The sequence below is a fragment of the Anabas testudineus genome, chromosome 15 (assembly GCF_900324465.2).
Source record: "Anabas testudineus chromosome 15, fAnaTes1.2, whole genome shotgun sequence".
Classification (NCBI taxonomy): Eukaryota; Metazoa; Chordata; class Actinopteri; order Anabantiformes; family Anabantidae; genus Anabas; species Anabas testudineus.
The window spans coordinates 20896943-20922446 of record NC_046624.1 but is presented as its reverse complement, the minus strand read 5'-3'; the positions used below and the strand labels follow the sequence as shown (position 1 = coordinate 20922446).

Genomic DNA, 25504 nt, shown 5'->3' with positions numbered 1-25504 from the left:
GTTTGACTTTTTGGCTTCACACACTTTGTGTGGAACCTGGAAGGTCATTTTAAAAGCAGGTCTCTTAAGCAAATTCTCCACAGAAACCTGTGAAACCAGGACCAGGACACTGTTTAGGACCTGGTCTCTTTCTGAAAACTGATTTTTTTTCGTTTTTTGGTAGCAACTAGCCCAGTTTAGACCAGGTCTGGATGAAAAACACGGCTTTTCAGAGCTGGACTACGTTAACTCTTCTGGATTAACATGTAGACTCTAGACCTCATTGGACCAGGTCCACCTGAATCCAACCCTGCATATAGATCAACTCTGAGACTGCTAAACGTTCAACAGCTGAATAACGATAAAAACCGTTTTCTGTGCACAGGTCTCCTTTAATCAGCTGATAGACTTTGACAACACACACACACACACACACACACACACACTCTTCAATCACAGAAACTCTGTATAAAAATCAACCAGTGAACAATAAAATCTCATCATGGGATTGAAAAATAAATCACTTCATGCTGCTGAATATTTTCTTGATACAAAACACAGAAACACACAGGTTCACTGCGGCCGTTTGCTTTTTCTTTCTGCTGTTTTCTAGTCTGACTTTTTTATTTTGTACGTCTGCAGCCGTCACAGATAAACAACACATGCACCCAGCACGTCACACTGTTCACCAGAGAAACAACAGCACAAAGTGATCTGAAGACTTTCGAAACGTCGTTGTTCTTCTCGAACTCTAGAAGGAGCAGAAACAGAGACGTGTCGTCGTCCTGACATGTTGATTATCTGCAGGTAAAACGCTGACTCGAACTAAACTCTAACAACATTTGATAAAACGTTAATTCACTTTATTTTTTGGTTGAACTTTTGCATCTTTCAGGCAGCAGCTGGTTTCACCTCAGATCCAGTAGTGAAATACAAGTACTGCATAATCTGAGGTACTTTAACATGTTACTTTGTACTTTTACTCCATTACAGTGTCCTGGAAGCTTTAGTTACTTTAGTTTATAAAATGTGATGATGAAATCTTGAACCTGTAAAGTCAAGTCAAGTCAATGATGGTTTAAAATGAACTCAGCTTCCTGTTTCAGTGGGAAAGGATTCATGCCCTGATTCTAATTAATAACAGTTAATTAAAGTGGAAATGAACGACTGTTTCTATCATATTCGAGTTAAATTATCCGTTTTATTTGATGTCAGATCTTAAAATTCAGACGTGATGAATAATTTCTCTGCAGCAGATTCACTGGATATAAACTGAAGCCACAGGCTGGAGAAATACAGTTAAAGGTTCTTTAACTTTGTCAGTTGGATCCTTTAAATCCTGTAAAACTCTCACAAACTGTAGAGAAACGGTTTAACTTCACTGTTTAAACCTTCACTTACACATTTTATTATTTCTCCTCATTTGGCTCAAATTCAGATCATTTGTCCCTGAAGGATCATTTTCAGACAGATGTTTGTTCCTCACTTGTCTGTTCACAATGCTCTTTGAACTTTCCCCTCTCTGAGAGGTTTCGTCTTTATTGAACCATCAGCTGCCTGAAAAGAAGCAGATCAACGTGTTTTCTGTTCGGTTTCCGGTCGTTTTCCTGCTGGAACATTTACAGGTTTCACTGACTCCTCTCAGCTCTTTACTGAGAGCGGTTTATCTGCTGTTTCAGGTCCGTCAGGATGTTTCTGAACAGAGGAACGTGCTTATCGAACTTTGACATTTATTTCTATTTGTACATCTCTGTTTCAAACTCCATCTGTTGTTAGAGAAATGCTGCAGTTCTCTGACCATTTCACCTAAATCGTGGTGAGAACTCATATTTTTTCTTTTCAGACAGGAGAAAGTGACGTTTTGAAGAAATGTGGTTATGTGCATATCGGCGTGAGTGAGTCAACAAATCAGATGTGCAGCTTCTTTTTTTTCTTTACACAAACATTCATTTGACACGTTGCACAACAGATAATATTCCTCAGTTGAGACACAGAAAACTCATCCACGCCTCATGTCCGCAGGGCTGAATTAAGCATAAATAGCATTTAGATAAATATTGTTTTCCTGTGTGGGCTCATGTTCGTGATGTCTTTAAAACAAAAAGCAGCAGCAGCAAAGTGCTTTTGTTTCCTCGTCCATTTTGGATGAATAAACATTCTCAGTGTAGCACCAGACACAGTACAAAAAATGATGGATTTGAAAAAACCGAGACCCCATGAAACCCGGGCCGACAGAAAGAAACCAAAGAAACACAGGTAGAAAGATCCAGAAAGGCACTTAAGATGTCCAACGACAGACACAGTGAAGCCGACTGAAACGAAAAACGATTCAAATGTTTCTGTAGATGTGAAACTGCAGCAGGACGTCTTCAGAGGTTCCGCTTCACGATGGGACCAGTTATTAATAAGACAAAAGTGACTTCATGGACCGGAGTCCGTTCACAAACGGTCCAGACGTTCTGCAGCACAATATTTTAATAAGTGTTTTTAAACGGCGCCGCATCACAAAGTTCTGCAGATGTTCCTCTTTGTTTCTGCACGTTCCCTCCGTGAGTTGCAGTTTGTGACGTGGTGCAGCGACGAGAAGATGGAGGCGGGGTTCCTGTGGAGCAGAACTCGGTCCCGTTCCTCTGTCTCTGAACTGCACAGTGTCAATCAAGTCCAGTCCAGTGGTTCTGTTGTGAGCTCGGTTCCTTCTGGAGCCGCTTGTTGGTTTAAAGAGCTTTGGATCACGCGTCTCTGAGTTTACAGACACTTCCACAGAAAAACACTGAAACAGACAAAGAGAGGTAGTTTACAGTAGTTTATAATATAGTTTACAGTAGTTTACAGTAGTTTATAATATAGTTTACAGTAGTTTACAATATAGTTTACAGTAGTTTACAATATAGTTTACAGTAGTTTACTGTAGTTTACAGTAGTTTACAGTAGTTTATAATATAGTTTACAGTAGTTTACAGTAGTTTATAATATAGTTTACAGTAGTTTACAGTAGTTTACAGTAGTTTACAGTAGTTTATAATATAGTTTACAGTAGTTTATAGTAGTTTACTGTAGTTTACAGTAGTTTACTGTAGTTTATAATATAGTTTACAATAGTTTATAGTAGTTTACTGTAGTTTACAGTAGTTTACTGTAGTTTACAGTAGTTTATAATATAGTTTACTGTAGTTTACAGTAGTTTACAATATAGTTTACAGTAGTTTACAGTAGTTTATAATATAGTTTACAGTAGTTTACAATATAGTTTACAGTAGTTTACAGTAGTTTACTGTAGTTTACTGTTGTTTACAGTAGTTTACAATATAGTTTACAGTAGTTTACAGTAGTTTACAGTAGTTTATAATATAGTTTACTGTAGTTTACAGTAGTTTACTGTAGTTTACAGTAGTTTACAGTAGTTTACAATATAGTTTACAGTAGTTTACAGTAGTTTATAATATAGTTTACAGTAGTTTACAGTAGTTTATAGTAGTTTACAGTAGTTTACAGTAGTTTATAATATAGTTTACAGTAGTTTATAGTAGTTTACTGTAGTTTACAGTAGTTTACAGTAGTTTATAATATAGTTTACTGTAGTTTACAGTAGTTTACAATATAGTTTACAGTGGTTTACAGTAGTTTACTGTAGTTTACTGTTGTTTACAGTAGTTTATAATATAGTTTACAGTAGTTTACTGTAGTTTACAGTAGTTTATAATATAGTTTACTGTAGTTTACAGTAGTTTACTGTAGTTTACTGTTGTTTACAGTAGTTTATAATATAGTTTACTGTAGTTTACAGTAGTTTACTGTAGTTTACAGTAGTTTACAGTAGTTTATAATATAGTTTACAGTAGTTTACAGTAGTTTACAATATAGTTTACTGTAGTTTACAGTAGTTTACAGTAGTTTATAATATAGTTTACTGTAGTTTACAGTAGTTTACAGTAGTTTATAATATAGTTTACTGTAGTTTACAGTAGTTTACTGTAGTTTATAATATAGTTTACTGTAGTTTACAGTAGTTTACTGTAGTTTACAGTAGTTTACTGTAGTTTACTGTTGTTTATAATATAGTTTACAGTAGTTTACAATATAGTTTACAGTAGTTTACAGTAGTTTATAATATAGTTTACAGTAGTTTACAGTAGTTTACTGTAGTTTACAGTAGTTTACAGTAGTTTATAATATAGTTTACAGTAGTTTACAGTAGTTTACAATATAGTTTACAGTAGTTTACTGTAGTTTACTGTTGTTTACAGTAGTTTATAATATAGTTTACTGTAGTTTATAATATAGTTTACAGTAGTTTACAATATAGTTTACAGTAGTTTACAGTAGTTTATAATATAGTTTACAGTAGTTTACAGTAGTTTACTGTAGTTTACAGTAGTTTACAGTAGTTTATAATATAGTTTACAGTAGTTTACAGTAGTTTACAGTAGTTTATAATATAGTTTACAGTAGTTTACAGTAGTTTACAATATAGTTTACAGTAGTTTACAGTAGTTTACTGTAGTTTACTGTTGTTTACAGTAGTTTATAATAGTTTACTGTAGTTTATAATAGTTTACAGTAGTTTATAATAGGTTTACAGTAGTTTACTGTAGTTTACAGTAGTTTATAATTAGTTTACTGTAGTTTACAGTAGTTTACTGTAGTTTACTGTTTTACAGTAGTTTATAATATAGTTTACTGTAGTTTATAATATAGTTTACAGTAGTTTATAATAGTTTACAGTAGTTTACTGTAGTTTACAAGTTTTAGTATTTATATATAGTTTACTGTTTACGTGTACAGTAGTTTACTGTAGTTTACTGTTGTTTACAGTAGTTTATAATATAGTTTACTGTAGTTTACAGTAGTTTACTGTAGTTTACAGTAGTTTACAGTAGTTTATAATATAGTTTACAGTAGTTTACAGTAGTTTACAATATAGTTTACTGTAGTTTACAGTAGTTTACAGTAGTTTATAATATAGTTTACTGTAGTTTACAGTAGTTTACAGTAGTTTATAATATAGTTTACTGTAGTTTACAGTAGTTTACAGTAGTTTATAATATAGTTTACTGTAGTTTACAGTAGTTTACTGTAGTTTACTGTTGTTTACAGTAGTTTATAATATAGTTTACTGTAGTTTATAATATAGTTTACAGTAGTTTACAGTAGTTTATAATATAGTTTACAGTAGTTTACAGTAGTTTACTGTAGTTTACAGTAGTTTACAGTAGTTTATAATATAGTTTACAGTAGTTTACAGTAGTTTACAATATAGTTTACAGTAGTTTACAGTAGTTTACTGTAGTTTACTGTTGTTTACAGTAGTTTATAATATAGTTTACTGTAGTTTATAATATAGTTTACAGTAGTTTACAATATAGTTTACAGTAGTTTACAGTAGTTTATAATATAGTTTACAGTAGTTTACAGTAGTTTACTGTAGTTTACAGTAGTTTACAGTAGTTTATAATATAGTTTACAGTAGTTTACAGTAGTTTACAGTAGTTTATAATATAGTTTACAGTAGTTTACAGTAGTTTACAATATAGTTTACAGTAGTTTACAGTAGTTTACTGTAGTTTACTGTTGTTTACAGTAGTTTATAATATAGTTTACTGTAGTTTATAATATAGTTTACAGTAGTTTATAATATAGTTTACAGTAGTTTACTGTAGTTTACAGTAGTTTATAATATAGTTTACTGTAGTTTACAGTAGTTTATAATATAGTTTACTGTAGTTTACAGTAGTTTACTGTAGTTTATAATATAGTTTACTGTAGTTTACAGTAGTTTACTGTAGTTTACAGTAGGTTATAATATAGTTTACAGTAGTTTATAATACAGTTTACAGTAGTTTACAGTAGTTTACTGTAGTTTACTGTTGTTTGTAGTTTACTGTTGTTTACAGTAGTTTATAATATAGTTTACAGTAGTTTACGGTAGTTTATAATATAGTTTACTGTAGTTTACTGTTGTTTATAGTAGTTAACTGTAGTTTATAATATAGTTTACTGTAGTTTACTGTTGTTTATAGTAGTTAACTGTTGTTTACAGTAGTTTATAATATAGTTTACTGTAGTTTACGGTAGTTTACTGTAGTTTATAATATAGTTTACTGTAGTTTACGGTAGTTTACTGTAGTTTATAATATAGTTTACTGTAGTTTACGGTAGTTTACTGTAGTTTATAATATAGTTTACTGTAGTTTACGGTAGTTTACTGTAGTTTATAATATAGTTTACTGTAGTTTACTGTACTTTATAGTAGTTTACAGTAGTTTACTGTAGTTTATAATATAGTTTACTGTACTTTATAGTAGTTTACTGTACTTTATAGTAGTTTACAGTAGTTTACTGTAGATTATAGTAGTTTACTGTTGTTTACAGTAGTTTATAATATAGTTTACAGTAGTTTACGGTAGTTTATAATATAGTTTACTGTAGTTTACTGTTGTTTATAGTAGTTAACTGTAGTTTATAATATAGTTTACTGTAGTTTACTGTTGTTTATAGTAGTTTACTGTTGTTTACAGTAGTTTATAATATAGTTTATTGTAGTTTACGGTAGTTTACTGTAGTTTATAATATAGTTTACTGTAGTTTACTGTACTTTATAGTAGTTTACAGTAGTTTACTGTAGTTTATAATATAGTTTACTGTACTTTATAGTAGTTTACTGTACTTTATAATAGTTTACAGTAGTTTATAGTAGTTTACTGTTGTTTACAGTAGTTTATAATATAGTTTACAGTAGTTTACGGTAGTTTATAATATAGTTTACTGTAGTTTACTGTTGTTTATAGTAGTTAACTGTAGTTTATAATATAGTTTACTGTAGTTTACTGTTGTTTATAGTAGTTTACTGTTGTTTACAGTAGTTTATAATATAGTTTACTGTAGTTTACGGTAGTTTACTGTAGTTTATAATATAGTTTACTGTAGTTTACTGTACTTTATAGTAGTTTACAGTAGTTTACTGTAGTTTATAGTAGTTTACTGTTGTTTACAGTAGTTTATAATATAGTTTACAGTAGTTTACGGTAGTTTATAATATAGTTTACTGTAGTTTACTGTTGTTTATAGTAGTTAACTGTAGTTTATAATATAGTTTACTGTAGTTTACTGTTGTTTATTGTAGTTTACTGTTGTTTACAGTAGTTTATAATATAGTTTATTGTAGTTTACGGTAGTTTACTGTAGTTTATAATATAGTTTACTGTAGTTTACTGTACTTTATAGTAGTTTACAGTAGTTTACTGTAGTTTATAATAGTTTACAGTAGTTTATAATAGTTTATAGTAGTTTATAATAGTTTATAGTATAGTTTACAGTAGTTTATAGTATAGTTTACAGTAGTTTATAGTATAGTTTACTGTTGTTTATAGTAGTTTATAGTATAGTTTACAGTAGTTTACAGTAGTTTTTGTTTAGTTTTAAGTTATTTAAATTCATAGAATAGTACTGTTAGAGTGGTTTGTGTCATATTATGTGTGGCCAACACTATAACACTACAACCTATTTCCTACCATATCATGTAGTAAGTGTTACCAGTGACTATGTGGTTCGATAGCGTTGTGGTTAGGAGGAAGAAGAGGAGGAGGAGGAGGAGGAGGGACCTATGGATTCAAAACACAACAAGTGCTTGGGCGAGGGGGGGCCACCACTACAGGTCAGGGGGGAGAGGTCATCACCATCACCATCATTTTACCTGCAGTCGTCTCCTCCTGTGCTGATCACATATTTGTCATCGTGGGAGAAGCGGATGTTGGTCACATGAGGCGAGTGGCCGAGGTAGCGCTTGTGTTTGGCCTGAAACAGGAAATCAGAGACTTAACAACACTAAGAAACACTGTTTGAAACATTTCTTGTTGTTTTTTATTTTAAAAGTCATCATGTTACAAACTGTTATCAAGAGGTCCTGCCCTACAGAACCTCAGTCTCCCACACAGAGGGCAGCGATCGTACCACTACACTATCAAACCAGGTCATAAAAGATGACTTCCTGCACAAACTGCTGGTGTCTTCATGGGAAACGTCAGTAGGACAATGAGAAAAGAGAAATGACTCACAAACTTCTCTGTGCAGGGGAAGTCGAACAGTTTAACTAATCCAAAGTCGTCGCCAGTGACGACGTTCAGGCCGGCGTGAGACACGCACGCACAGTTCACGTCGGCTTTGTCTGCGTTTCGAGGCCAAATCCCCAAAACCTCATCTCCCAGGACACTGAGGGAGACGTGGAAAGTAGAAATACCACAGTGTTAAAGTACTGCAATATAAGGAAACAGTACTCGTACTGCATTTTACTAGAACAACAAGTAGAAGATTATTTTCATTAAGAATGAATCTGAGTGTTCAGTTTGTAAAAGATCAGAGAACAAATGATCTTCATTCATCAAATATATGAATTCATGTTGTGTGTGTCACCTGGTCCATGTTGCCCAGGTGATTCTGTCGATGACAGTCTGGTCGCTCACAAGCTTCCCTGAAGGAACCTCGAAAACCTGCCGCTTATAAGCTCCTGTGGACACCTGTACACACACACACACACACACACACACACACACACACACACACACACACACACACACACACACACACACACACACACACACACTCTGTGAGTCCAAACTAAAACAAAGAAAACTTAATTATTCATATTCACATTATTCTAATCATTGAAACTTTACCTGTGTGGTACTTTCATCATGTTACTCTGTGTAAGTATAAATGCATCAGCAGTACATGTGTACATGTACACACAGTATGAGTCAGTACCTGTATGTAGGAGCTGTCAGCAGAGAAGTCGAGCTGCAGGATGAAAGCTGGGATGTCGCTGCAGTAAACCAGTCGGTTCAGACTCGGCCCTCCGCTCACGTCGTACACGTCCACCGTGTTCTCTACAGAACCGACCGCCAGCAGGTGCCGGTCTGGACTGAACCTGCCCAGGACAGATACAGTAAATCTAATGTCACATTGTTCTACATTCAGACGCTTTGCTCCATTCTGATCTGCGGCCTTAAGAACTTAGTTTTGGTTCTATTTTTAGGTTCTTTCTTTTCCCGTCACCCTCTCCTCTCTCCCTCCTACCGGATGTCCTGGATGGCAGCGCTGCGGTCACGTTTCTTCGCCCAAATCTTCAGCGAGTTGGCGAGGAGGACGAGAAACTCGCCGTTCTTCATGCCCACCGCCAGCATCTCCCCGTCTGCGCTGTAGCTCACACACCGGGCTGCGTGGCCGACGCACACCTTGTTCAACAGTTTCTACACAGAGAGAGAAGGAAGAGGACAGAACAGCACTAATAACTCATGGATCTAAAAATAGAAGAATAAAAACCCACATTCTGTCTTTGTCCGTCCTGTATCTAATATTTAGGTCACAATATCTCCATGTCTTTCAGAATCCAACTCTGACCTGTTTGTGATGTTAAATGTGTTTGTGTCAGGTCTTTACCGTCCACCTGTGTAGCAGCTGGAACCTTTTCTGAAGTGAAACAAATATCTAATAGAATTAAATGAAGTAAAGAACATTTGATCGTTCATGACGAGTGGCTCTAATCTGAACCTTGTCCGCGAGGTCCCAGAGCCTGATGGTGGCGTCGTCGCTGGCCGTGATGCAGAGCTCTTTAGCAGGATGAGCGCTCAGACCCCAGATCCCCCCGCGACCGTGACTGTCCAGCAGGATGTTGGAGGCTGCGTTCTTCTCTCCGACCTCGATGATCTCTCCGTCCTTCGTCCCCACCAGGATCTTACCCTGAGGAAGAAGAGATGCTGATGAGGAGGACGACGAGATGGAGAGGGTGGAGGTGGAGGAGAGAAGGTCTAAATGAAGCGTTCTCACCTTGCCTCTGCAGACGGATCGGACACACTCCACCTGCTGCCCCGTCTCCAGCTGGAACGCTCGACAACGTTTCATCTCCTGATCCCAGAGCTTCACTGCTCCACCCTCCTTGGTCCTGACACACACAGACACACAGACGAAGCATCTTAAGTCGCAGTCCTGCAGTTGGTGCAGAGAGGGTTTTAACCTCTGCTTCTCTTTTCTTTAAACTGTTGACTGTGCTACTCACGGCCTCTCCTTGCCGCCAGTGACTATGAGTCCGTCCCTCAGGGTGGTGTACATGGTGAAGACCGGCCCGGTGTGAGCCTTCGCCACCACCCTCAGCAGGTAGTGGTCCCGCCACACGTAGACGTCCCCGTTAATGGCTCCGGTGAACGTCAAGTTATTCTGCAAACACACATTAACAAAGAAACCGGCTTAAAACATCAGCGGCTGCTGAACTGAACTCACCTGCTTCAGGTGTGGAGCGTTCAGGACCGGTTCTAAAAACAGGGAACTCACAGCACCGAAGGCGACGGACAGCATCGTCTGCATCCTGCCGTCCTCCAGCGTCCCCACCACGCCCTTCTTGTACATCAGCGCACCACCGGCAAGTGTCCAGAACTTCACATGTTTGATCCCCACTGACACAAACTGGGAGTCCGAGTCTGGGCGAAACTCCACCACAAACATCCGGTCAGGGTGTCCAGCTTTACAGCACACCTTGGATCCTGCAGCGAAGACAAGACTCTTCTTTAATTCAGTGTTCTAATTGAATCTTCTGAATCGCTGTGTGTGTGTTGCAGTTTATTGGTTATTGATCAGATCCTAGTCTGACCTTCCTGCCAGCGCCACACCGTGATGGTGTGTTCAGGCTCCACTCCGACAGACAGCAGCAGCTTCCCTGTGGCACTGAAGTTAACGTAGCCGACGCCTTTGGTGTGAGGACAGCGGAGGATGGACAGAGTCTGTTTACTCATCGCATCCCACACGTGGATGGACGGAGTGGTGCCTACACAGGATCATCAAACGTGAGGAGAGAGGAGAGAAACGGAGGTTTTATAGCATCACCGGGACGATTAGAACAGAAACCACTAACAGATGCTACGTAGGAGAAAAAGAGGACGAAACCAGAGCAGTTAGAAGGGTCGATGCAGCACAAGCACCCTGAGAACCAGACCAGCACCAGCAGCAGCAGAACCAGGATCAGGGTGGGTGGCCATCTGCCTCCACCGGTTGGGGTTGGGGTAATCCACTGATTCACTATACTTGTGTGTTTTAGTACATTTACACAACTTTTACTTTCCTACTGAACCTTTCCAGTGGGGTTTTAAATAATTTCCTTTATTTGCTCACAGAGACTTGAAACTTTAACTTCAGACAAACGCGTCTTCTGTGAGGAGGCAAATGTGAATACAGGTGCTTCCTGCATTATTAATAAAGATAAGATAAGATGAGATAAACTTTTATTGTCATTGCAACATTGTATGACGAGATTAAGGTGCCAACCGTCTGTGCCATATATAAAATAAAAATAAAAAATAAAAACTGAATAAATAATTAAAAAACTAAATTTTAGATTTGAGGGTTTGTTTCTTACAACCTGTAATTTTTATTTTTACTCTGTTTTATGAATGTGGTTTGTATTGATACTTAAATCTAAGTAAGGTGAAGAAAACAAGGGCAGATGGATTATTTAACAGGGTTTCTGTGCACAGGTTCAGGGGTTAAAGTAGTAGTAGGAGTAGTACTAGACTGTTTACTGTTGTTGGAATTTAGTAGAGACACAAAATGCAAAATGGTCCACACAGAGACACAAAACTATCACAGAGTGACGCAAAACTACCAGAAGGAGGCAAAATGAACACAGAACAGAGTAAATATAAGACAACAAAGACATGCAAAACTAGTAGAAGGACATAAATAGAAAGAAAGAAACAAAACACAAACTGATGCAAAACAACTGCAAAGAGACAGAAACTGACCGTGAAGACAAATCTTAGAGACACTGTCTCATAATCCATCCATGGAATGTGGGGTAGGAAAGGAATGAAACTGTTAAGTATTTTTGTAGGTGCTGGGTACCTACAGAGTACAAAACTGGTGTTTTATGCATCTCTATGTAAATTATTACAGGATTTGAAAACATTTGACTAAATAAGATAAAGGTGGTTTATTTCTGAGTACTTGCAAAGTATAACTTCAGTATTTCTTCTGAAGGTCTAGTATTTAAGTATCAGTAGGAACCACGAGTTACCCATCCAACTGATATTTTTTTACAGTACTTGTACTACATGGACAGTTAGTACTAATCATCTTGAAGGATCAGTGTTGCAGGTCTGGGTTTCAGGGTGTCTGTCGTGATGGGAGGGGCAATGAGGTTTATTTCCTTTTACCTGAGAGTTCACTGACGTCACCTGAGGTGTTGTGAGAGCGATGGTGACAAATGAGGCCAGCCAAAGCGCGCATACACACACACACACACACACACACACACACACACACACACACACACACACACACACACACACACACACAAACAACAACAACAAACATAAAACAGATGAAACTGTTCAGTGAGTTGATTCAAATAGGCACATTTCAGCCAGGATAATGTACTAATCTCTTAAAGACAAAGCTTTTGTCATGTTATCAGCTGGTTTCCTTTCTCTCGGTGGAAAAAGCAAAGCAGGGAGGTTAAACAGGAAGCAGAGGAGAGAAAAGCAGGACTGGAGTTAGTAAAGAAACACACTGCCGTGCACAAACGCAGCAACACGTCTCTCACACCGCGTGTCGTACCGATCTGTCCGGTAGCGATGACGTTTTTGTATTTCGGGTGCTGGTTGACGGTCAGACACAGGATGTCATCAGTGTGTTCCAGGTAGAAACTCTGAGTTCCTGCAGCACGTAAACACATCTCAGTAAACTGTCAAAGGAAAATGTAATGGGTGGGCTTTACAACCGTTGCCATGGTTACCGGTGCTGAAGCTGTGGACGATGGCGGTGGCGGCAGTGTGATAAACGATCTCAGTACCGTCGTTGAGGTAGTGCAGGTTGTTACGACAATCGAAACCCCGGAAACCAAACACATGATCCAAAACCAAGTCCTACAGAGGGGGGAGACAGATGAGGAGAACAGGACAGACAGACAGATTGAGAGACAGACAGGAAGACAGACATACCTCCACCACTCTCTTCTTTTTAGAGACGTTGTTCTTCTGCAGTTTCTCCGGCTGCGGCGCTGCTCGACTCACTGGAGGCCTGAAGAATCAATGGATCTGTTAATCACATAATCAGTCAAGAGAAACAAGTCTGGAAGACAGACGGGTGGAGGGACAGTCAGTGAGACAGCATGGTCGGCCTGCAGACAGACAAGTCAGACGCACACAGGACTGTAATTCAGACAGACAGACGGGACAGACGCAGACAGTTAGAACCTGACCTGTCACCTGTATTAACAGTACAAGTAGTACTACTTACTACTTAAACCCTCAAAACAGAATCTAATGAACTGATGGTTTCTTCTGGATGAAGCAGCTGTCAGAACATAAAGAGTTCAAATCAGCTCCACCTTTAAATAAATCATATATTAACATATTGTCCTCAAATGGGCCAGACTGCATGATGAATTACAGAAACTGGAATATAGTAACAGTAACAGTAGCAGCCAAAGTACTACAAAGAAGTAGTAGATGTAGTAACGAGTGGCGCTGGACACTGGCCTCCAGGTAATGTGACGTGATGTGTGGTGGAGCGCAGTATTTGTACTTTATGCTTCTACTACACTACATTTAAAAGGAAATTTACAGTATTTTACTCCACTACTTACAGTATATGTAGTTCTGTGTAACAGATTAGAAAAGTCACTTTATTTTAGAATTATTATTTTTAATTATGTTGTGAATTTTATTTATTATTATGAAAAGTTTATTTAGTATTTGTGAATTTTATCTTATTGAGCAGTTTTTATTTGCACTTTGTTTGTCCCTTTTGGGGATCTGTATTGCTGCACTTCGCCTGTTCCTCCTGAGGTTCCGTACCTCTGGAGTCTCGTCCCCCTCCCCTCACACTGTCTCTAGTCATCTCTGAGGTCGGTGCTGTGGAGGAACACGGGTGGCGCTATTATGCTAATGTCTTTATAGCATAACTTGTTTATTATGTTGTTTTTACTGTATAACTTTGGCTGTAATGTTACAATGATATTGAGCCATTTTTGTTGAGTTTTGACCCCTAGTATACGTTTTATAGCCGTTTTTGTTTTACTCTTTAGCAGCAGCCGCCATGTGGTTTGTTAAAGTAGCTGTGTAGAGTTTTCATTGAATTCTCACTGGAAACTTTATTTTTGTACATATAGGGATCAGATGTGCAGGACAAGTCAGAAAACAATATGTATTAATGTCTTCTGCAGGTACGTTTCTTTTCATTTTTTTTTTTAATGTCTGTTAATTATATCCCGTCATCCAACCACATGCAATAGTTTTTTGAGTGTATTTTCATGGTTTACATACAATGCTGAAGAAAACTGTTGTAATTTGTTATTGTGGTTTGTAATATGTAAAGAAAAAAGTTTTCTTTTGTAATCAGCTGCTCTTGATTATTAATATACTATGTAAAGTATATATTGCAGCAAGGTATAGAGCTCTGACTATTTTATAGAGCCTCTGTAATAATTGTATATGTTATGAGAAAAGCCCCCTTTTTCCCTCACACTGCTGCTAGGCATCGCTGGGGGGGTCAGATGTGCAGGACAGGCCAGAAAACAATGTGTGGCATTGTTTTCTACAGGCATTGTTGAAGAGCAAATAAATCAAAGGAAAACAGCAATCAGCTTAGCTAACGTTTGTGTCGTTCTACACCCGTTACATCTGTGTCACAGTTACTTCATTTATTACTAATGGAAAAAACTGACCAACTGGAAAATGACAGTGATGCCGACAGGAGTGGAACAGACAGGTGAGCAGGTGTTACCTGGATCCTCTGGACAGCAGAGGGAGAGAACCAAGGTACAGAACTTTAGAAAACACACACACACACACACACACACACACACACACACACACTCTCACACACACTCATTCACACACACACTCACACACACATCAGTGACAGTGATCAGCTAATTGTGCTAACAGGCAAAAGGTTTCACTGACAGGGTTCATACTGTGTCATGCTTGGTACCTGTAACTGTTTAGAGATATGTTGGCCCTTTATGTCTGTCTGTGCTTTATGTTTTTACAGGTGTTTTCATCTCTGCCCTTCCCCTTAATACACCTGTACATAATCTAAATGTGTTCACAGAACGATGTATCCTGATCCCCGTTCTCCAACTCTGCAGTTACGGCGTGCAGTGTTCTAATTACAATTACAGACCATAAACTGTACAGCAGAACAGAACAAATGAAGAAATGGAAGAATGAGAAGGAACGAACAGAAAGAAATGAAATTTAATCAGATCGATCAAATGAGTCATCTCTACAGTAAGTATCGGCTCATACTTACTTGACAATGCCCTGCCTCCAGGGGAATGCAAGTTAAAAGATATTAAAAAATATTAAGACTTTCTACAAGCAAGGCCAGAGAGCAGCAGCAACACTCAGGAAGTGCAGAGACCACAAGGGAACAAGAGGAAGAACTCAAACAACTACGTCTTTATTGTTCCACTGCTTCTCAAAGTCACTGCCACGACATGGAAGCTGTGCATTCATCTGAATTTTGCTCTGTCAAACCCAATGGATGGATGTCTGCAGGATCTACCAGGACCAGGGGGCCAAACCAAAAACCCCTAAAAAGGGACATTAGGTGACAACAAAGAGACAGACAACAGGTACAAAGAGAAACTAAACTACAGAAATAATGAACTACAAACCAAGTCCTACAGAGGGGGGAGACAGATGAGGAGAACAGGACAGACAGACGGATTTAGAGACAGACAGGAAGACAGACATACCTTCTACAGAGCCAGAACTACAGTTCAGACACAAAATGACTTAAAAACAGATGAAACTACGTGAATATGAAAAATGACCTAAAACTACAAACACACACCAAACGACCACAGACAGACAGAAATAATCTAAAGAGCCACAAAACAACCAGAAAACGACACAAATGACCAAAAACACCTTTTCTCCCAGATGAGACTAGTGGGGCGTTTATGTGTCTGCTCCCAGGGACCTGGAGTCTGTATACGTAATATGTATATGTAGAGTAATCTAAATATCTATATCTAAATATTTCATGGAATCAGCTCCGTCTCTAGTTTTCTGACATTCTTATAAATCTGTTCCTTTGCAGTGCCCTTTACTGGTGAGTGTTTTGGAGACAGAAGTTCATCAATACAGAGATTAGATCTGTTAGTAGGTACAACACACACACACAGCAGAAGCCTGTGCATGCAGATGCTGCTCCAGTCTGAGACAGACCGACCTCCAGAGGCTCTGATTACTGCATGTGACAAACATGGTGTGCAACCTCCACCGATGTGGGACGTTAAAGAGAGACGAGACTTCAGGACTTGTGTGTGTGTCCATACCTCTCCTCAGCAGACAGTTCCTTCAGCTGCTGGTGAGGTTTAGCTCCTCTCATCTCTCTGATGCTGACAGCGAACATCTTGGTGGTGTAATCCACCGTCTTCTCTCGGGCCACGTCACTGTCGTAGCCTTTAAACACACACACACACACACACACACACACACACACACACACACACACACACACACACACACACTCAGAACTGACTGATTCATCAGATTGTCCTGTTTTATTTTGCTTTCACACACACACCCACCTCCGTCCTCCTCGACATCGTCCTCCGACTCCTCGCTGTCCACAGGTGGACGGTTGTCACGAAGCGAAGACACCTCCCCCTCTTCACCGACCCCACCACCTTGTTCCCTGGCCCAGATCATCAGGGCGGTGTCGGCCCCACCCACCGTCAGCAGGGTGGAGTCGTCCTGAGCCCAGCGGACGCTGGTCACCTGTGCGCTGTGGCCCACGTAGCGCTTGAAGCGGGCGTATTGACCCTGGAGGAAGAGAACAATGTACCAAACATGACCCAGTTATTTTCAAAGGATGAAACCTGCAGTGATTTCATGTGCGGCTCGTACCCTGACAGGGAAGCTGAACAGCTTCAGGAAGCCAAAGTCGTCTCCGGTGGCGAGCAGCGTTCGGTCTCCGGTCAGAGACGTGGCGTTGATGTCGGTGATGTCGCTGTGCGTCGGCCAGATTCCTTCACAGCTTGGACCCAGAACACATGTCCAGCTGGACCAGTCAACCCGCTCCAGCTACACACACAGACAGACATGAACGTTCCAGCTCCTTCTCTAATTTAAATCCTGCACAGAACAGAAGACTAAAGAACGTTTAGCACCAGGTCTGCTGGTTTTATTTGTAGTAAAAAGACTTTGGAAGCTACAGTTCAGTAGCTGCTTCATCTGACTGGAGTTCAGATAAACATCACATGTACTGTTGATGCTGTGCTGATTGTTTTAATTACAGGTACATTAAGGAATCTTTTAGGTCGGAACCTGCTCCAATGTTGCAGCTGTCTATTTGTGAACCCATCTTCTAAACCTTTAAGAAGCGTGAGTGTGTGCTCTCATCCACACCTCAGAGTTTCTGATCGTTTGTCTTTTTCCTCTCGGGGCTTCAAAGAAAAGTTGCTCTTTGGCTCCTGTGTTCACCTGCAGCAGTTTACCTGCAACACACACAGAAAGAAATGCTAAGAATGACCCAGTCTCTCTCTACAGTTCAGCTTTCACTGTTGTTCTGTAACTGTGATAGTGGCTCAGAGGGATGGTCGACGTCAAACTGTGTGTTACCTCGAGCGTCCCAGTCGATGTGTGTGATGTAGCTGGTTGCTCCTTTACAGATTCCCACTCTCTTGCTGCTCAGCACGTTGTAGATGTCCACAAAGCTGTCATGTGACGCCACTGCCAGGTATTTACCTGAGTCTGTGACCAGATGTGGTGGAAAACCAAGTGAGAGGAAGTCACAAACAGTGTCTCTGGGAATGGAGTGTGTGTGTGTGTGTGTGTGTGTGTGTGTGTGTGTGTGTGTGTGTGTGTACCCGGTGAGAAGCGAACATCAGAGATGGCGTCACGGCGATGGTGGAAGCTCAGCAGATCCTCCAGCGTGTCAGCGTTTACCACCAGCACGCCGCCGTCACTGAGGCCGACCGCCAAGGCCTTTCCATCAGGAGAGAATGCGCAGCAGCGGCCGCCTGGAAAACACACACACATCCACACAAAGTGTTGGTGCAGGGACCAGTGAGGCCACCAGTAATGGTCCCAGGATTTTAAACATGTCTGGTCCTTTAACTGACCTCTCTTCAACTTGCGGACGGCCACCATGCGGTGATTGGCCGACGTCTCCCACAGTCGCAGGGTTTTATCGTCACTGACGGTGGCGCAGACGGGGAGGAGGGGGTGTGGGGCCAGACCCCAAACCTCACCCTCCATGTGGCCCTGCACACGCCCAACGAATTACAATCAAAAAGTCAGGAGTGAAACAAAAGAAATAGGTTCTAAAGACATATTACTCTCGATTGAAATACTTCTCAGCTGCTTGGTCAGATTGATCCTTATGTTCACGACAGATCACAGGAAACCAAATGTGAGTTCATGTCAAACACACCGTGAACGCATCACTGCACACGGACACCTAAAAGCTCTCAGGTGCATCACACAGGAAACATCACACGCTTCATGAACACAAAATAAATGTGTTTCATCCAGACAGGGACACGTGGACATCGTCCAACACGCGCTCCGTTCACTGCCTATTGATCTGTGGCAGACGGCTCTCCTCACCATGGCAACAGGTACTGAACTAGACAAAATGTCCTCACACTAACATTTGTCCACACAAACACGTAGGAAACGACAGATGAATAAGTGGAACTGGACCTTTTGATCATATCACACGATCTTCGTCAGCAGATGGTATTATACATGTAGATGTGAGATGTCTCATTAGACTATAATTCTATTAGAACTGGACCACGTGGTCTGATCACAGCTACTAGTGGATGTTGTATTAATGGCGTGTCCATCACTGCTCATCTAATCCCTGCACTACAACTTTTAAACTCTATTACATGCTTACATCCTACAGTATGTCCTGTCTTGTATATTTAACAACTACCGTGCAAACGTCTGAAACCAAACACAGTGACAACTCATTTTAGTAAATCATCTATCTTTGAACGTATCACTAAAGACCTGTCCCTCGGTCTTTGAATGCATCATATACCTGCACCAACAGAGTCATGGGTCCGGTCTTGTCGATCTCCAAAACCTCTCCGTTTTTGGTTCCCACCAAGATGTGACCGTGACCCAGAGTGATGGCTCTGATGGACGGGTTGTCCTCCAGCAACAGGCCTGAACACACACACACACACACACACACACATCCCATCAATCATTATTATTATTCTGAGGATAAACAGTCAGTATACAAAGGGTCCTGTATGTGTCCCCACCTGTCCCCACCTGATGGCGCTGTTGGACAGAAGAATTTCTGAACTACTAAACAAGCAGAACATTTCTAACTACGACTCATTTAATCTAAAAACACAGAAACTTCCAACAGCTGGAAGAAGACAAATTAAAGTTTGTCACCAAACTGGGACCCAAAAAAAAATATCATCAACAAATTAATTTTTAGATAAAGAAAAGATGTTAATGATCCTTTAATGAGACTTTTTAATAATAATTAGATCTAAAGCACCTGTAGTATCTACAGTATACAGGTGAGTGGTGGTGATACAGTAGAAGTACTGTATCACTACTACTCACCTGTAGTATCTACAGTATACAGGTGAGTAGTGGTGATACAGTAGAAGTACTGTGTGTTACCTTTAGAGCTCGGGACAGAGCTGCCCTCTTGATGGCGTAGGTCTTCAGACAACGATCAAACATGTCGTCCCACAGCTCCACCACACCGTCCTTCCCGCCTGTCACAAAACCCTGAAGACAAATCATTTTACTTCAGTTACTACAGTAATACTTCAGTATATAAACAGTAAAGATCGAGTAGAGCTCCTGTAGTGAGACGAAGTACATTCATGAGATTCATGAGAGAAGATTTCAGACCAGAGTTCTGTCTTTCCTGTCTTCCCTCAGTTTCAGTCACATCATTCATTCCTTCCTTCCTTCCTTCCTTCCTTCCTTCCTTTCTTCCTTCCTTCCTTCCTTCCTTCCTTCCTTCCTCCCTTAGAGCTGTGTGCTGTTATCCTCTCCTGACAGGTCGCTCTCCCTCGTCTTCCCACTCAGCCTGAGATCTTCAGATCCGTTTGACATTTGTTTCCTCTGAAGACTCAGTTGCTGTTATAACATTTTTCTACTTCATTCATAAAACTCTCCGTGAACACTGATGATAAAAAAGACAAAACAACAACAGTTAGTAATTAAATGAAAATTAAAAATGTTTTGTCTGTTTTTGCTTTGTCTTTTCATTATTTGCTTCTACAGCCTGTGTATTTATATTTATACACCTTTTTTAAAGGAACCTTTCATGACAGTACCCAGTGTCCAGTTTGTGGTGACCTTTAACCTGGTTGGGGTTATAACCTGTAATGTTTGACTGAACCTGCTGAGCTCTGTTTTTTTCAAAGACTCGATTGGAGCCCAGAGAACCTAAAACCTCTGTTACGGCTCTAATGTGTGATAAATGTGGACGTATTGAAATGTTGTGTTCATGAAAGAGAATCAAGTAAAAAACAAATGAGAGAATGAGACAGAATCATGTTGAACATGAGCTAACAAAGAAACAAGGTTTTATGGATTTAAGGGAGGTTTTGGTAAATCCAGACTCTCGTGTAGTTCTCTGTTGGCTGAGTAAATCCTGTTATGTAAATCGAGCGAGCGAGCTATACACTGAATGAAGAGAGGGAGTTAAACAATGAACAGGGAGAAAGAGAGAGAGCGAGGGAGGAAAACACTTACAGTAAAAACATGTAAATCTACTACATGTCTGCTGCAGTTAGGTTGTGGGTATTTAGCTGAGGGCCCATTAGTAGGAGGAGGACCATCTGGAGAAGCAGTCGCACTGTTTAATCAAAACCTGTTTCTCTCTGAACACTCACAAAAAGACTGAAAGTCGGATTCCTACAACATCAGCAGTGATGGAGCCGTAATGAACAACCCTCAGCTACAACGCTGTGTGAGGCCAGGAGGGGCACTAAAGATGATGTGTGCATTAGATAGATGAAATGAAAACCCCACTGTTCGCTCTGCAGACAGACTCCGGACTATCAGCTGTTCCCTGGTGACATTTTATCAACTTCCTGCTGCTTCTTTGAATGTGTGAACAACCAGATTACTTATGTTCCATAAACATCTAATAGTACAGATTTACAGCTGTCTGCAGATGAAGAAACACACCAGAGAGGCCCAGAAGAAGGGCAGCTCCCATAAAGGATGTTTGAAAAAGAGATTTTTAAAAGAAACATTATCAAATTAAGATGCAACATGTAAACCATCTCCAAATTTAACTCGTGCACTGTTAATAACTAATAATAATAATAATCAGAGAATGTATTCAGGAGCTCCTTCTCTCTGTCAGCTGCCACTCTAAATAACCTCATATCTGTTCAAACATTATTAGCTTCATCTGGACGTGAGTCACGGTAACTGGACGCGTCACCACTCATCAAGTAGTTTCTTCAGTCTGGTTAAGATGGAAGTCCAGTCGCCTCATGACTCAACTTCCAGATAAGTTCACCTGGACGACTGAGAATCTTCACACACGTTATAAGCTGCACTTTAGAAAAATCAAAAACAACGCTCGGGTATCTCGGACTCCTCACAAATGGAGAATATCACTGAGGATCAATCCAGAGCCGCTCGCTTCAAACAGAACAGGCTCAGTTACTATTTTATACATCAATCTATAAAGCTGCTTAATCAGAATCAGTGGTTTATTAATTCACTAGGATGAATTATTCAAACTATATAAAAATATAATATTGATTCTAAAATGTTCTAATAAAAAGTTCAGTCCAACGTTCCAGTGATCATCTCAATAAGATAATAATCTTAGCAGACCTACTAATCACCTTGTCCAGGGAGAACATGGCGAACACCGGCCCATCGTGGGCTTTGACTGTTTTCAGCAGCAGCGGTTCCTTCCAGATGTAAACGTCACCGGTTGCTGCGCCGGAGAACACCAGCGCCTCGCTGCGGCCGTAACACACCGACATCATGGTCTCTGGACGCCCAACGCTCCTGAACACCCCACGCTTGAAGGTCAGACCACCGCCTAGAGGGGAGAGTGAAGTAGTCTGTGAGATGGAACTTGATAAAACACACAGCAACATAAGAACAGAAGTAAAAAGAACAGAGATATAAACTGGGGCAATTCTTTCTCTTAGTGTCAGTAGCCTAAAGCAGGAGGTTTCAAAGTCTCGGCACTCTCTACACAGCAGAAGCCCCTAAAGTTCTAACAGTCCAATAATGTAGGCGACTTTGACAGAAGTACACAGTACAATGTTGGATTCAGTCAGCTGCACTGTGACTTAGCAGCTTTTACATTAAACTATATTTCTACCGTGTGCAGAATCATGTATTAGTTCTAGTTTCCAGTGTACAGACATCTGTCTGTGGATTATTCTGGAGTCTGTTTTCTAGGATTTAGAGTTTATGGAGATTATTTGCACTGAACAGGAAGATAATAACATCCCTGCATCATATCCGTTTCAGATTTCATCAAGCTATGACTTTAAGACCGTGGTAAACCTCAACAGACCCAGCACTTGTCTCTATCACCTCACACAGTATCTCAGCACCACTCCTTCCCGCCATCCTTCACCCCACAGTTTGAACATCTCTGGCATAAAGGTCACAAAACACTGCACACGTTGCACACATCTCTGTACATTAGATTCAGTTAAACTTGGTCTCTCGAGACACCGGCTGTTGCTGCAGGAAAGGTCAGCACCAATCAGCAGAGGAGAAAGGACTTGACGGTGAGAAGGTGGTGGAGTCAGCGTATAGTCGTGTTATGTGTTGTGCTGCTACTATGCATTTTAAAACAGCTGTGTTAGACAGTGGTTGGATTTATGATGTCTATAAACCCTGGCAGCTATGTTGTAGTGTTGTAATCTATCTTCAGCCGTGTGATTCTTCCATTCCAGCTTAACTAAGTAAAGTGAAGTGAACATATATTGATACGATTGTGCAGCTGATTTTTACCTGCGTGTTGCCAGAACCTGATGTGTTTGATTCCCACTGTGACCAGTTTGTCCATCAGCATTGGATTACACTTCACCACGAAGATCTTGTCCTTATGACCCCTGTAAAAAGACATGAACGTACAGTACTTATAGTATAAACTGTAGATTAAAGTAGCTGCAATAATACAAGAGTAGGAAACTAGTAGTACTAGATGTAGCTGCAGCCGAAAAAGAGTGGAGTGTACAGTAGTAATAATTGTAGTAATGGTACTTCTACAGCAGTACTACAGCAAGTAGTAATAACATATGAGCTCATGCTTCTACTAGTATGTAAGTAGGTGTGTCAGTAGTAATAGAAGCAGTAGCTTTAGTATCATGTAGTACCACTACTGGTAGTACTACTGGTATCATGTAGTACCACTACTGGTAGTACTACTGGTATCATGTAGTACCACTACTGGTAGTACTACTGGTATCATGTAGTACCAGTAACAGTGGGTGTCCTAGAAGAAACAGCTGTTCCAGTAAAAGTATAAAAAGTACTTTTAATACAGAACCACATTCATCTGCAGGCTGATGTTAGTTTTTGATTTACTTGGCTGTAGCAAGTTTCTCTCCTCTCTTCCAGTCCCAGATCACAACCGAGTGTCCGTCATCGACTCCCACCGACACCAGACACTTTCCATCAGCTGCAGGAAACCACCCAGAGAAGAGAGACGTCACGAAGAGGATTTAGACCTTTAACAGGCCCAAAACGTCAGCTACCAACTACGACTCTCGGAGCCGTCCAGCTCCTCAAAAGTAGGTTAACGTTAACGTGTCTCTAAATTATTATAATTATTCAATTATCCAGAACTTAGTCTGGACCACAGTGTAGTGAGGAGGAAAGCTGCCTCGTGTTAGCTCATGTCGTCTAGGACGCAGGTTTCACATCCTCAGCTTCACGTTAGAATCTGTTCAAATCAAGCTGGAAACACGGACGTGCTGTAGTTCTAGTCGTGTATGAACCGTCAGTATGGATGCATCCGTCTGTAGACTGGTCTTAGCCTTTCAAGCTACGTCCTGTTTGTACAACTGAGCACATGGGTTTTGGCATGTTAGCCTAGCTAACAGTCATCTCCTGTGATGTCAGTCGACACACTCTCATCATTTACACGTTAAAGAAATAACTGCATGTGTCGCACATTGGTCCAAAGTCTTTTATTTAAGATATCTCTCATTTCCGTTACCACAGGTGTGTTTGTGTTTTCCTCCACTTCACCTCCAGGTTACAGGTGTTGGGAGAGTCCAGAGCTTTATATAGTCAGGGGATATTGGACTGTACCATGTTGAGCAGACACCAGAGGGGGGTTTCATGGTTTTTGTAATTTAATTTCTTAATTGATTACGAACTATCTAGGGTTTGTACTTGTGTCCAGAATCTCCTGGCTCAGAGTTGAGGACAGGTGCAGAAGGTTATTAGTGATCTAATGACGGTGGATGAAGCGTTTTCAGTCAAAGCAAATAAATAAACTATGAGCTGAGGAGAAACAAAGGTTTTCTAAATCACTGAACGAATCAAATTGACTGGTAAAAATAAAACGACTGAAATGTTTCCATCATGATATTTATGTCCCATTTTAGACTTTATGTCATATTTGTCATCGACCTCTCACCCCCCCACCACCCAGACATTTAGAGAGTACCTGAGAAGTCCAGAGCACACACTCCCCTCTGATGAAATCCTCTCAGTAATGAGAGACACTTCAGAGTCTGGACGTCCCACACGTGGATGGCCGGGTCCCTCCCTACCTGCACACATCAGGGGGTTAAATCACTGTTTTACTGAGTCGGGTCAGAACCGGGTTCAAACACACTGTGTGTCTGTATTTGTCAAGAAAGAGTTATTGTAAAGCCCTAGGTCTGTCTGTGTACGTCTGTCTGTCTGTACGTCTCTCTGTCTGTACGTCTGTCTGTCTGTACGTCTCTCTGTCTGTACGTCTGTCTGTCTGTACGTCTGTCTGTCTGTACGTCTGTCTGTCTGTACGTCTCTCTGTCTGTACGTCTGTCTGTCTGTACGTCCTCTGTCTGTACGTCTGTCTGTACGTCTCTCTGTCTGTACGTCTCTCTGTCTGTACGTCTCTGTCTGTACGTCTCTCTGTCTCTATCTGTCTCTCTCTCTCTATCTGTGTACCTGTCTGTGTACCTGTCTGTGCACCTGTCTGTGTATCTGTCTGTGCACCTGTCTGTGTATCTGTCTGTGCACCTGTCTGTGCACCTGTCTGTGTATCTGTCTGTGCACCTGTCTGTGCACCTGTCTGTGCACCTGTCTGTGTACCTGTCTGTGCACCTGTCTGTGCACCTGTCTGTGTATCTGTCTGTGCACCTGTCTGTGCACCTGTCTGTGTATCTGTCTGTGCACCTGTCTGTGTATGTCTGTGCACCTGTCTGTGTATCTGTCTGTGCACCTGTCTGTGCACCTGTCTGTGACCTGTCTTGTGCTGTCTGTGCACCTGTCTGTTGCACCTGTCTGTGCACCTGTCTGTGCACCTGTCTGTGCACCTGTCTGTGTAC

At 40.4% G+C, this 25504-nt stretch overlaps 1 protein-coding gene across 1 annotated transcript in view; it reads right to left on the bottom strand.

The window, feature by feature from the left end:
* Window positions 1-365: 365 nt before the first annotated feature.
* The window catches only part of LOC113158454 (echinoderm microtubule-associated protein-like 6), a 25704-nt gene continuing 565 nt past the window's right edge, over window positions 366-25504 (bottom strand). The window contains exons 2-28 of the mRNA XM_026354369.1: window positions 24637-24742; window positions 23547-23640; window positions 22971-23071; window positions 21836-22038; window positions 19625-19745; window positions 19030-19157; window positions 18101-18242; window positions 17846-17998; window positions 17598-17729; window positions 17385-17473; window positions 16884-17060; window positions 16565-16799; window positions 16310-16436; window positions 12960-13038; window positions 12755-12884; window positions 12577-12675; window positions 10616-10789; window positions 10300-10508; window positions 10028-10185; window positions 9799-9913; window positions 9523-9711; window positions 9049-9221; window positions 8737-8899; window positions 8386-8489; window positions 8031-8184; window positions 7670-7770; window positions 366-2749 (exon numbers count right to left, since the gene is read on the bottom strand). Of these exons, the coding sequence (XP_026210154.1) occupies window positions 2725-2749; window positions 7670-7770; window positions 8031-8184; window positions 8386-8489; window positions 8737-8899; window positions 9049-9221; window positions 9523-9711; window positions 9799-9913; window positions 10028-10185; window positions 10300-10508; window positions 10616-10789; window positions 12577-12675; window positions 12755-12884; window positions 12960-13038; window positions 16310-16436; window positions 16565-16799; window positions 16884-17060; window positions 17385-17473; window positions 17598-17729; window positions 17846-17998; window positions 18101-18242; window positions 19030-19157; window positions 19625-19745; window positions 21836-22038; window positions 22971-23071; window positions 23547-23640; window positions 24637-24742 (3681 nt within the window). The 3' untranslated portion in view covers window positions 366-2724. The remainder of the gene's footprint in view (window positions 2750-7669; window positions 7771-8030; window positions 8185-8385; window positions 8490-8736; window positions 8900-9048; window positions 9222-9522; window positions 9712-9798; window positions 9914-10027; window positions 10186-10299; window positions 10509-10615; window positions 10790-12576; window positions 12676-12754; window positions 12885-12959; window positions 13039-16309; window positions 16437-16564; window positions 16800-16883; window positions 17061-17384; window positions 17474-17597; window positions 17730-17845; window positions 17999-18100; window positions 18243-19029; window positions 19158-19624; window positions 19746-21835; window positions 22039-22970; window positions 23072-23546; window positions 23641-24636; window positions 24743-25504) is intronic.